The sequence below is a fragment of the Vitis riparia genome, chromosome 4, assembly GCF_004353265.1.
Source record: "Vitis riparia cultivar Riparia Gloire de Montpellier isolate 1030 chromosome 4, EGFV_Vit.rip_1.0, whole genome shotgun sequence".
Classification (NCBI taxonomy): Eukaryota; Viridiplantae; Streptophyta; class Magnoliopsida; order Vitales; family Vitaceae; genus Vitis; species Vitis riparia.
Window position 1 is genome coordinate 2,424,767 of NC_048434.1, and position 12,324 is coordinate 2,437,090.

The 12,324-nt window shown below is 35.8% G+C and overlaps 2 protein-coding genes across 2 annotated transcripts; one reads left to right on the top strand and one right to left on the bottom strand.

Annotated features, from left to right (window-relative positions):
- Positions 1-1,420: 1,420 nt before the first annotated feature.
- Positions 1,421-2,463, bottom strand: LOC117913085. The gene is made up of 2 exons (XM_034827998.1): positions 2,203-2,463; positions 1,421-2,059 (listed from the first exon to the last, which is right to left on the bottom strand). The coding sequence occupies exons 1-2, from the start codon at positions 2,368-2,370 to the stop codon at positions 1,523-1,525; spliced, it is 705 nt and encodes a 234-aa protein (XP_034683889.1). The 5' UTR covers positions 2,371-2,463; the 3' UTR covers positions 1,421-1,522.
- Positions 2,464-11,100: 8,637 nt separating this feature from the next.
- Positions 11,101-12,283, top strand: LOC117912510 (syntaxin-related protein KNOLLE). The gene has a single exon (XM_034827110.1). It carries the CDS (start codon positions 11,219-11,221, stop codon positions 12,152-12,154), a length of 936 nt encoding a protein of 311 aa, XP_034683001.1. The 5' UTR covers positions 11,101-11,218; the 3' UTR covers positions 12,155-12,283.
- The last annotated feature ends 41 nt before the right edge of the window (positions 12,284-12,324 follow it).

Below are 12,324 nucleotides of genomic sequence, written 5' to 3' on the forward strand. Positions count from 1 at the left end.
CTTTATCGTACTTTAGATTCCTCCAATGGAGTTGTATGACTATTAAACTTTATAAACAAAAAAGGAAGTGCTTTGATGCCAAAATTGCATTGGAAAAATAAAGCACTTTGATAGGTAAAGGCTAAAGGGTGTGCAAAAATACCATCTAAATCAATTCAATGTTGGTTTTGGTTTTGGTTTGATAGGTTTAAAACCAAATGAAACTTAGAAATACAAGCAACTCTTGCTTTCTTTTGCCAAGCTATCAAGTAGGGTAAGTTTAATGGAGCCTTTAGAGAAAAGAGGGACTCCTAAGTCCTAAGTGCTTGAGGTGTGGTCACCATACATATGTGTGTGTATATTATTATTGCTTTGAGAATATGGTGGCACCAAAATTTACCATGTGCCAAAAAATTGCATGTTTGAGGACCATAGAATTTGGCCCAAATCCACAAAACATCATCCATTCCAAAATGGGTGTCTTAGTCTTCACTGCACCTTGTGATGTTCTCGTAAGATCATATGATGTTAGACCCCTTCCATCGCTATCATTAAGTGGTATTGCTACTATTTGACTCTATTCCCATATACAAAACTTCTTTTTTTTTTCTTTTTCAATTTTTTTATAAAAACCAAAATGAATAGATAAGCAAAATGGCATGCTATTTTTAGTATAAAAAAAAGACATATTTTGTGTCCCAAGTCATGGGAGACAAACAAATTTCTCACGAACCTTTTAGGTACGTATGTCTTATATCTGACTCAAATTGAGACATGATTTCATAAATGAAGAAATAGAAATAGAAGTAATTATAATTCTCATATTTTGAAAAATACTTTTAGTGGAGAATGACTCAAATTGAGACATGGTTTCACAAATGAAAAAATAGAAATAGAAGTAATTATAATTGTCATATTTTGAAAAATACTTTTAGTGGAGAAATTTCACTGCATTTCCACTTCTCCAATTTTTGATTTCATTTTCTTATCTTGATACCCCATTCCTCAATCTTAGGGTATTTTATTACCACAAGCCACCCTTTGTCAACCTCAATACTTTGTAGTAGTGAAGTGATGACTCGTCCAACCTTCAACTAATAATGCACTTGCTTTGTGAGTCCTAACTTTGATGATGAAGACATATGCTTGATTCATCCATCTTCACATGAAAATCTGCTGTGTCAGCCACTAACCCTAGTCATTCCTCATCAACCAATATGAATTTTCCAAAGAATGATAAAAACTTAAAAACCTAGAATTTATCCAATATCCCCATTACCCAATCCTCTTCAAGATCCACCCCAAGATATTACTCACATTTTCCCCATTCACACCTAAACATTGGGTCACATTTCCATATTCCATAAATAGAATGGGCTATGGGATCTTCCTTGAGTTCTGTTTTGAATAGAGAAAAAGAGGGAGTGCTTTAGACTGTGAGTAGATTGATTTTTGAATTAGAATTCAGTATTCAGAGCCTTAGATTGCATACATTTCAAAGCAAATCACAAATTATTGGTGTCATACAATATACTAGTTGTTCTTACACTGACTCAAAGCCGCTGTTCTCAATCTCATTCATCTTTCCCTTTCTACTTGGAGGCACAATGTCAAGGTTGTAAAACAATGGGACAAATGTGATTGAGCATAAGAAAACCAGAACAGGCCCAAAGATCCATAGCAGAAGAGGGAGTGCTGTGTAGAAGAGCCTGTTCCCAACGGTGTTGAGGAAGAACCCCTTCTCTAAAACCTCTGTCACATACTGTGGGGTGGCTACATTCATGGGGTCTTGTGGGGTGTTGATAAGGAGATTGACTTGGTTCACAAATCTGATGGACAGAGAGTGGCAGAGGAATGAGAAGAGGAAGAAGAGGAGGATTGTCACATACTTTACAGCCATCATGAACTCCCCATGTGCTCCATATATGGTATCATTGAGTGGCTTCTTTACACTGTATGTGCTGCTTATCACTGCAGCCAGGCCACAGCACAGAAGGATTGATGTAGTCGCCATTAGGGTCGACCCCATGATCGCATTTCGAAGAGTCTGCACCGCCAGAATGTTCTTCTTATCGTTGTCCTGCCAAAAAATTCAAACACCCTCATTATAGTTTCTTCCAAAATCATCAAAATAATCAAAAGGACAATGTGATAACTAATTAAGCATCAAGTTCTGATCAAACAAGAAGGAAATATGAGGTGGGGGTGATTAGTGTTTAGTACCTTCATCATGGCTGACACCCAGAACCGGCGGCCGTTCACATTCATACCAATGAAGGTTGAGAGGGGTTGTGTTCTAACCTTATGCCATAGCCAGACATGATACCCCATGGTGATGAACAGCCCAAGTGGCACTAGTACAACATCTAGGTAACACTTCCTCCACTCCATATCACTCAACTCACTTCTTCCTGGAGGTGTTTTTTTGCCTCTCTTCCTCTATGGCTTCTTGGCTTCACCACTCTTCTTCCTTCAAGCGTCTCCCCACATACATATATATATATGTATATTTATATACTTGTATACATATATATATAGGGAGGGGAGTAATGAATGTGGACTAGTTTGGAAGTGAAATCCAATTCAGAAACAGGAGAAGGCAAAAGCAAGGCCCTGGTTTGTTGCCTAATTACAAAAAGGAGCCTAGCACCCTAAGGAGTTTTGTTTTATATGCCCACTTTGAGGGACATGCTGTCCATTATTGACATGCCCATGAATTGGTTGAATGCTTAGGAGCAAAAATTGAATATTCTAACACAATTCTATATGGGTTTTAAGTGGCAATAGTCTTCAAATAGATACTATAACTATTAATCTTATAAAATCTTTGCTAGACCCCTTGGTACCTTTCAAATATAGTCTTAGAAGAGCTCATTAAATGGGCACTTTCCTTATCTTGTGAAAGTATAAATCATAGAAAATGCCATGGTACCCATTCGATAATGTATCAAACACCTTATTTGAATTATTCAAATAAATAGTATAAAATACATGGAATAAGGCAATGTTGAAAGGACACTAAGAAATAGACCTTCCAAACTATGGTCAAACCCATGTGAGATATATGATAGGATTGAATACTCTTGTGATAAAACCCTTCAATTTAAGTCAAAAATGAATTGACATAATATCTCAAACATGCCCACTAAGTAAAAACCCATGAGGGGGGGAATATCATTAGTCTTAAATAGCTCTCTTTAAATGAAATGGCATTTAGGTTAAATGGGAAAAAAGGAGGGCCATATAGAAATGGGTACAAAGTGGGTAGTGGAGGTTGTGGGTGTGGAAAAGAGGTGGCAGAAGCACACCAATTTCATGACTCAGTGAGCGTTAAGGTGGGGAGGCGTATCTCGTCCACAATTTTTGGCTACTTTGGCAACAACAGTGGCATACACGTGTACTCAGATTTGTTTCATTGACACAAATCCAATAAGCAATGTTATCTGCCCATTTCATGCCGTTTGGTTGTTGAGAAAAATGACCCAGAAAGTAGAATTCCATAACAAAACAAATACATGAAAATTCAATCCATCACAAGAAAAAGAGATGTGGGAATTGGGGTTCCATCGAGACCCTTGAAATTTTAATTTATTAATCCAATAGAATCAAATCAGAGATGGGTCCTCAAAGCCTCACTTCATATGATGCCATGGTTGGATTCTGTCATTGGACTCCCAATTCCCATGGAACAAAAGGCAAGTGCTTTCTAATTATCTTGTCACGTTATACATTTGTGCTTCTTTATTTAAGGCTTCTTTTGAAATGTGACGTTTTCCATGGATAGTGTAACTTTTTAAATTATCTTTCAAAAAACCGTTTTACTAAAAATAATTCTCTAATATTTTTTTAAATTTCAAATGAAATAATAAGTTTTAATATAAAAAGTGAACTCATCGACTTTTTGGTACCCATATTGAATATGTCATCATCCAAATTCAATTCGATCATGAGTTATATGAAAAATATGACTAAAGAACCCAAATGGTGACCCATTTGCTGAAAGCAAGTGTTTTTTTAACCCCACTTAATTAGTCATCTCCTCACGTTATACATTTGTGATTCATCATTTAAAACTTCTTTTGAAATGTGTCTTTTTCTAATTTTTGAAATTTCAAATGAAATAATAAGTTTTAATATAAAAAGTGAACTCATCGACTTTTTGGTATCCATATTGAATATGTCATCGTCCAAATTCAATTCGATCATGAGTGATATGAAAAATATGACTAAAGACCCAAAGGACGACCCCCTTTGCTAAAGGCAAGTGTTTTTTAACCCCACTTAATTAGTCATCTCCTCACGTTATACATTTGTGATTCATCATTTAAGACTTCTTTTGAAATGGGTCTTTTTCTAATTTTTGAAATTTCAAATGAAATAATAAGTTTTAATATAAAAAGTGAACTCGTCGACTTTTTGGTACCCATATTGAATATGTCATTGTTCAAACTCAATTCGAGATATTGCTGAAGGCAAGTGCCTTTTAAGCCCACTTAATTAGTCATCTCCTCACTTTATACATTTGTGATTCATCATTTAAGTCTTCTTTGGAAATGGATCTTTTTCCATTGTTAATGTAACTTTTAAAATTATCTTTTAAAAAACCGTTTTACCAAAAATAATTCTCCAACAATTTTTGAAATTTCAAATGAAATAATAAGTTTTAATATAAAAAGTGAACTCGTCGACTTTTTGGTACCCTTATTGAATATGTCATTGTTCAAACTCAATTCGATCATGAGAGATATGAAAAATATGACTAGAGAACCCAAATGACGACCCCTTTGCTAAAGGCAAGTGCTTTTTAAACCCACTTAATTAGTCATCTCATACATTTGTGATTCATCATTTAAATCTTCTTTTGAAATGGGTATTTTTCCATCGGTAATGTAGCTTTGTAAATCATCTTTCAAAAAACCGTTTTAGCAAAAAAAATTCTCCAACAAGTTTTGAAATTTCAAATGAAATAATAAGTTTTAATATAAAAAGTGAACTTGTCAACTTTTTGGTACCCATATTGAATATGTCATCATTTAAACTAAATTCGATCCTGAAAGATATGAAAAATATGGCTAAAGAACCCAAATGACTACCCATTTGCTAAAGGCAAGCGTTTTTTAACTCCACTTAATTAGTCATCTCCTCACATTATACATTTGTGATTCATCATTTAGAGCTTCTTTTGAAATGAATCTTTTTCCATCGTTAGTGTAACTTTTAAAATTATCTTTCAAAAATCGTTTTACCAAAAAATAATTCTAAAACATTTTTTTTAATTTCATCCAAAAAGATGAGTTTTAATACAAAAAGGTGAATTTGTCGTCAAATTGATTCTTCAGTGGGTTTTTGGTACCCATATTGAATATGTCATTGTTCAAACTCAATTTCAATCACGAGATATATTAAAAATATGACTAAAGATTATTGCAAAAATCCAAATGACAGCCCCTTTTTTATTATTAACAACACAGACCGCATATAGAAATTAAGAATTAATTGATTAAAAGGGATTAAAAGCTCTCAAATTTGTAAAACCAACCTCTCATATTTTTAAACTTAAATAACGCATTTTTAATATAAATATCATTCAACATTTTGATATTTACATTGTGTTTTAAAATAAAAAGTTATTTTTACAAGAAAAAGTGTGAGGATTCTTACCTAAAATTGGTACTTTTTAAGGTTAAAAAAAAAATGAAGAATTTAGTAACTCTTTTTTAAAACAATTTAAAAAATAGTTTTTAAAATTTGTTTTTGAAAATTGTTTTCTAATGTTTTGTAGAATAAAAATATATTTGCAAACCTAAAATGTTTTTAACACATTTTTAATATTTTTAAATGTGTTTTAAAAATAATTTTTTATATCTACAACTTTATTTTTAATCATTATATATATTTCAATAATTATTTTTTAAAACCGCTCTCAAAAAATAACTTAAAACAACTAAGATGTTCTCTTAAAATACTCTGATTTTTGTTCTTAAGAACAGAAAGCAGAAAACAGTTTTTAATTGTCAAACATATTTTCCATTTTTTTTCCTAAAAAATAGAAAATTGTTCTAAAAGAATAGTTACCAAACAAGCTCTTAGTTTTACAGATTGGGATGTTTTCATCCCTTTTAATCACATCAGATAACCCGAATCTTTGATGTATAGGAGTTTGCTTCATCCACTAAAAAAAACCCAACAAATAAATGAGTTATTGTTGAAGGGCAAGCTCTAATCCATAATAGTGAAAGCATTAACATTGGTCAAACGACTTTTAAGAATCTGGAAAGACTCTTTTAAAAAGGGTGTCCAAAAAAAATACAAAAAAACAAAAACCAAAAGTTGAAATATTTTACTTTAGATGAAGCTCTACTCAATTTTCTTCCTTCTTTCAACAAGCCAATTGTGGAGGACTGCTTGTCACTTTCGCTCCTGGTAAGCCATGCAAAAATGTTAAGTTAGTGGGAAGTGCAACGTGAAAAAGAAGGAAAAGAAACAAAATATTCAAAGCAGCACGCAACAAAGCAAGCAATAAAGGAAAAAAAGTTTCTTTATCTTGCAGATATATATAAAACTACTGAATTCTAAGAGTGTGGGGGTGGTTATTGAATTGTCCAAAGCGGTTGTCTAATCAAAAGGGTAATGGGGCTGCCTTAGGTGGCCAACAGCCTTACGGAATTATTGGCTGTGAGATCCACATAAGACCATTTTGTGTCTAGTGCTGCAATAAACCTAACCAGGAATGGCATATTCTAAACACCCTACTGTGGAATCACATTATCAATCATCGTGTACCTGTTAGCCTCCTCATATTATAAAAATTGTTAGATGTTTTTCATCATCGAAGAATATGATACTATACATATTTCCCCATTGTTGTACAGTATGGGTGTTGCAGGTAGTTGTCCTAGGGTGGTGGTCATGACAACAATGGGGTGCTGGCAGTCTGGTAGCCTTGTGACCCTCCTATAAATCAAGACTCTAATATCCTATTAAGGTACAAATTTGACTTAAAAACTTAAGCTGTTAAATAGTAAGTTAAAAAGTATATACCCCTACAGGCAGTCAACTATTTAGTTAGGTCTATAGCGGAAAATTGGACATCACTGCTGAGAAAATGATATTAGGGTCTTGCTATAGTACCAAATTGATATCTAAGAAGAGCAGTATCAATCACAAGATACCACATATATAATTTGGTCTTATTGCTTTGTATCAAACTTTAATTACATTGTTTCGTATCTTAATCTCATTCTTTTGTATAATATCTAATGCTATTTGTTTATGCGCTAATTCCATACATTTGTACTATCATCCAACGACCCAAATTACAAGTTTGATAGGTATCGAACTGGTACCCCTAGAATTTTCCTTGATACTATAATACAACCCATTGTTTTAAACAAATCTACTTCTGATACTATGCCTGCCACCATATAGAGTTGAGCATGGTTAAGTAGAGCTAAACGTACTATTTTGAACCATCCAAACTTTCCTCCTATTGAAAAAATATTTATGTATAAATCAGTTAATAAAGGGCATGTCTGAGGGACTGCAAATAGCAAAGCCATACTTCATAAAAGCTCTATATGTGAAAGAATATGGTAGTATGATTCAATCTTGGAGAGCTAATGACTGCATAAGTTTGACAGAAAAGAACACTAAAAAGAGTGTCTCATAACTCATTCTTTTAATCAAACTAAAGGACAACGGGTACACATTAGAATCATCAATCTGCAAGAAAATCAAACAAATATATCAATTCATGCACTCTTTTGGCTAAATTACAGACTGCCAATTTAGCATTTTACAGCTCCATTAGCAAGGTTACATTCACTCAAATGAAAAATCTAGACTGTCACATTGCATGTGTTCTATCCCACTTGTAGAAACATCTGGATTTATGATATCCACATACCCAACAACTATAGAAATGATTGTAGTATAGGAAAAGTATAAATGTGCAGGGGGAAGCAAGAAAATTAACACCAGCTGAGTCACATGCAATTAATTCTTTTCAATCAAAATGTAAAAGAGTCAAGATGATGATGACTCATATGTCATTTACCTGTCTTGCCAACAAAAAAATGCAATGGTGAACTATCCCAACAAGTGATTTCCATGTGGGTCCAAAAACGACCATTCAATCAATAAGTTGGTACCTAGGGGAGATGGACTCCATTAGATGTCAACAGAGAGCATTTAGTCTCTGTGATGTGCCCCTTATCATTCAGAAGGAGAAACCAATGATCTAAGGAAACTTCTATTCTTCCATTTTCACACATCATCCTTTTTCGTAGTCTAGTAAATGTTCACTCACCTTTCCTTGCTTTTTCATTAGGTAAGTTGAATCCACGATCTCAGGTCCATAATGTTTCTGTGTTACTACAAAGTAAACAATAGTGGTATATGTGAATCCATGTTGTCCAGCCAGTGAAAGAGAACATTATATTTCAAACAAGAAACAAATAATCAAAGAAAATCTATGTGCTGTGATTTTTCACAGAATTATTCTCTTTTTCTATTTTGTCATTTGGCAAAGTTGAATCCACGTCTTCCATTTCACGCGGTTCCTGTGTGCCACCTTCACCTTGTCCCATATGAGAATTCAACCCACCAATGGATGAGAATGTAATAAGCTTTTATCGATGAACATCTCTATCATGGCAAGCAAACTGGACAGCTGAGACAGTGCTCAGCCACGTACTTTGGCTGAGAAGCACGCAACATCTCCTTGTCCCAGGGGGTGAGCAAAGGAACAAGGAAAACAGTTTAGATATAAAAATGTTTATCAAAGTTCATACAAATTGAATGAAACAGAAATTTCTCGAAATTGGTGGGTAACAGATTCCATTTTGCTTTGAAATTAACTATCATATCACTATGAATAATCTTTGTATGAACAACCTATAGCCCCCCAGTAATAAGAAGATTGAAACTATTGAGCCTGATATTCCATTATCAAATAGTAAGCTGATATATATGTGGTATTATGGGAATTGTGTAGGAACGATCAATGTTTATTGCTGGTTAAATGTTGACATGGTTTACTCTGGTGAGAAGCTAAAAATAACATTAAGAAGGCAGACTTAAAGGAAACACCAAAGTAAAAGAAATGCACATCCTGCAAATACTGCTCTTGATCTTCGGCAAAATTTGACATGGTTTAGCGGAGTTCATTAAAATCTAAAAGTAAAGCGAAGATGGTATTCTTCAAATTTAGCAAAAAATTGACATGATTTAACCTTGTGAGAAGCCAGAGAACACATCCTAAAGGCCATTTCATTCTTTTGGCAAAATTTGGACATGATTTGATTAGCTAGTAGAAGCCAAAACCACATGAAGAGGACCATTTTAAATAAAACATTAAAATCAAAGTCATGTAAGTTGTAAAAGTGCACATTTTTGGCAAAGCCTAGGGCCTGATTTAGGCTAATAAAAAGCCAAAAATTGCATCAACGATGGCCATTTTAAAAGAAAACATCCATGTCAGAGTTGAAATCCCTGTTCTTCCTCTTTAACATAACTTTTAAATGATTTCACTAGCTAGACGGCAAAAACCATATGAAGAGAGCCATTTAAAGGAAACTTCAAAACTGAAGTCACGAAAAACACAAAAATGCACTTTTTTTTGCAAAATTTTGACGTCGTTGGAAGCTAATAAAAAGCCAAATTCACATCAAGCAAGCCAATTTTAACTTGAAAAAAGAAAGTCTGCAGAAATTGAAGAACTCCTACCCCATTTTCACTATTATTTAGAAAACAGATTTAGACATGGAGATAGAATGAAAATAACCCATGCAGTTTTGGGAATCCTTGGTCCAAAAAATTGATTTTCCCAAAAATCCTTTGAAGCAACAAGGTTCTAGAGCTAGAAGATAAAGATGAATTGGATTTGGCAGATGAGGGTTGGGTTGCATTCACAAGCAACCAAGTATCGACCGGGAATAGCAATAGAAGTGGGTTGCATACATCAAAAGGAGGACAATGAAAACCAGTTGGGAAGAGAGGATGATGAGATAGGGGCTCTTCAAACATCGAAGGAAGACTTCAACCAATCCTAATACCACAGAACCCAATTACCAACGCCTGTCCATAGAAACCAACTCACCCCCATTTCCTTTCCAACATCTAAAACCAAATTAAAACCCCCACCCCTCCTCCCCCATTTCAAAACTTCCTTAGGATCAAAAGAACCATTAAGATGATATCTTCCTAACGAGATAAATACATGGTTCATCAGACTTTTCAAAACAACACTTCAACACTCAGAGATTGAATTTTCTCCCCAGGCATCAATTTATGTGAATGGATTCACTGAAATTTATTAGGAAGCTAGCATAATCTTTCCTGAAAATGACCAGAAAATCAGCATCCTAGCTAAGAGGGGAGGCTTTGACCGTTAAGCAGCCTAAGGGATGGTGTTGCCTAGGGGTTTTTTATTTTTTTATTTTTGGCGAGGGTGGTTTCTTGTTGTGTCACTTTTGTTTCTTTCCCGAACAACTTTTCTTCCTGTATTTTTTTACAGAAGCCAAACGCCTCGGATCCACCATGAAAGCAATAAAAAATGAAAAAGAAGACACCTCAAAATGTCCATTAAAGCTAACTCCAACTAGACTATCCACCAAAACTACATTATTAATCAAAATGATCTTCCTGACATGCTTTCAAACAGATACAGAGAAAGTAAAAAAAAAAAAAATCAAATCCCTAATCGCATAATTGTTAATTTGTACAGCGATTCCTACTTAATGGCTAAAACTATCCAAATAATATAATCATGATAACAACGCAATACAGACTTTGATCGGATTCATCTTCAACGAAAGGAAAATTGTGAGAACAGCATACGAAATCAGAATCGACGGTGCCGGCGACGGCGCCGGTGAGCCGGTGAAGATAGTCACGGCCTTTATCTTGCAAACGAGTTTGGGTGATTCAACAGTGCCCTACCAGGCCCAGATTTGAAAAGAGACTATTTGGGCTGATCCGGGATGGGCTGGGTTGGGTTGGGCCTGTAATTTAACGTTGACTAGCTGGATCCAGTGAAAATATAGCCGTTGGGATTAGCAACGGCTAATTTTTAAACGTTCGGAACGTGTTCCTTCTTTAAGTATCTGTGGAGGCTCTGCACTAAGATTAAGCTTTGATTTTGAATCTTGTGTCAACACCATCTTCCTCTTCTTCATCTTCTTGTTCAATTTACGGAGAATCTTGCTTTGTGCTTCTCAATTCATTCAATTCTTTGAAGATGAATGATCTGATGACAAAATCGTTCACCAGCTATGTGGATCTGAAGAAGGAAGCCATGAAGGACTTGGAAGCGGGTCCTGAATATGATCTGCAGATGTCCGGAACCCAGATGGACCGGAACCTGGGTTTGTTCTTGGAGGAGGCCGAGAAGGTGAAGCAGGAGATGGGTTTGATTAGAGAGATTTTGGGGAGGCTGCATGAGGCCAATGAAGAGAGCAAGTCCCTGCACAAGCCTGAGGCTCTGAAATCACTGCGGAACCGAATCAATGCCGATATCATTGGGGTGCAGAAGAAGGCCAGAGCCATCAAGTCTCAGCTCGAGGAGATGGACCGCGCCAATGCTGCTAATATGAGGCTCTCAGGTTACAAAGAGGGTACTCCGGTGTACAGGACTAGGGCTGCGGTCACGAATGGGCTGAGGAAGAAGCTCAAGGAGCTGATGATGGACTTTCAGGGGCTGAGGCAGAGGATGATGACGGAGTACAAGGAGACGGTGGGGAGGCGGTATTTTACAGTGACAGGGGAGTACCCTGATGAGGAGGTGATAGAGAAGATTATATCGAATGGGGAAGGGGGTGAGGAGTTTTTGGGGAGGGCGATACAGGAGCATGGAAGAGGGAAGGTGTTGGAGACAGTGGTGGAGATACAGGACAGGCATGACGCGGCTAAGGAGATAGAGAAGAGCTTGTTGGAGCTGCACCAGGTGTTTCTGGACATGGCAATAATGGTGGAGGCGCAGGGGGAGCAGATGGATGACATTGAGCACCATGTGATGAATGCAGCCCAGTACGTCAAGGATGGAACGAAGAATCTCAAGACTGCCAAAGACTACCAGAGGAGCAGCAGGAAGTGCATGTGTTTGGGCGTGATACTTCTGCTGATACTAATTCTTATAGTGGTCATCCCCATTGCTACCAGTTTTAGCAACTCTTAAACGAGCTTTGAGAGTTTATTTCACTCTCTTGGAGTGAATGATTTAGTGCTTGGTGTTCATACGCTGGTCCTTGTTCCTGGGACTAGTGGGTTTACTTTCTCAAATACAATGTTTCTTCTGATTCCCCTATGCTTTGCCTTAATGCAGGAAATGGAAATATGGATTGAAGA

What these genes read in the sequence shown, in the direction of transcription:
- LOC117912510 (XM_034827110.1), top strand. Translation starts at nt 11,219, where the DNA reads ATGAATGATCTGATGACAAAATCGTTCACCAGCTATGTGGATCTGAAG.
- LOC117913085 (XM_034827998.1), bottom strand. Translation starts at nt 2,370, where the DNA reads ATGGAGTGGAGGAAGTGTTACCTAGATGTTGTACTAGTGCCACTTGGG. An exon ending in GGGTGTCAGCCATGATGAAG is followed by an intron (nt 2,060 to 2,202) that starts GTACTAAACACT and finishes ATTTTTTGGCAG; the next exon opens with GACAACGATAAGAAGAACAT.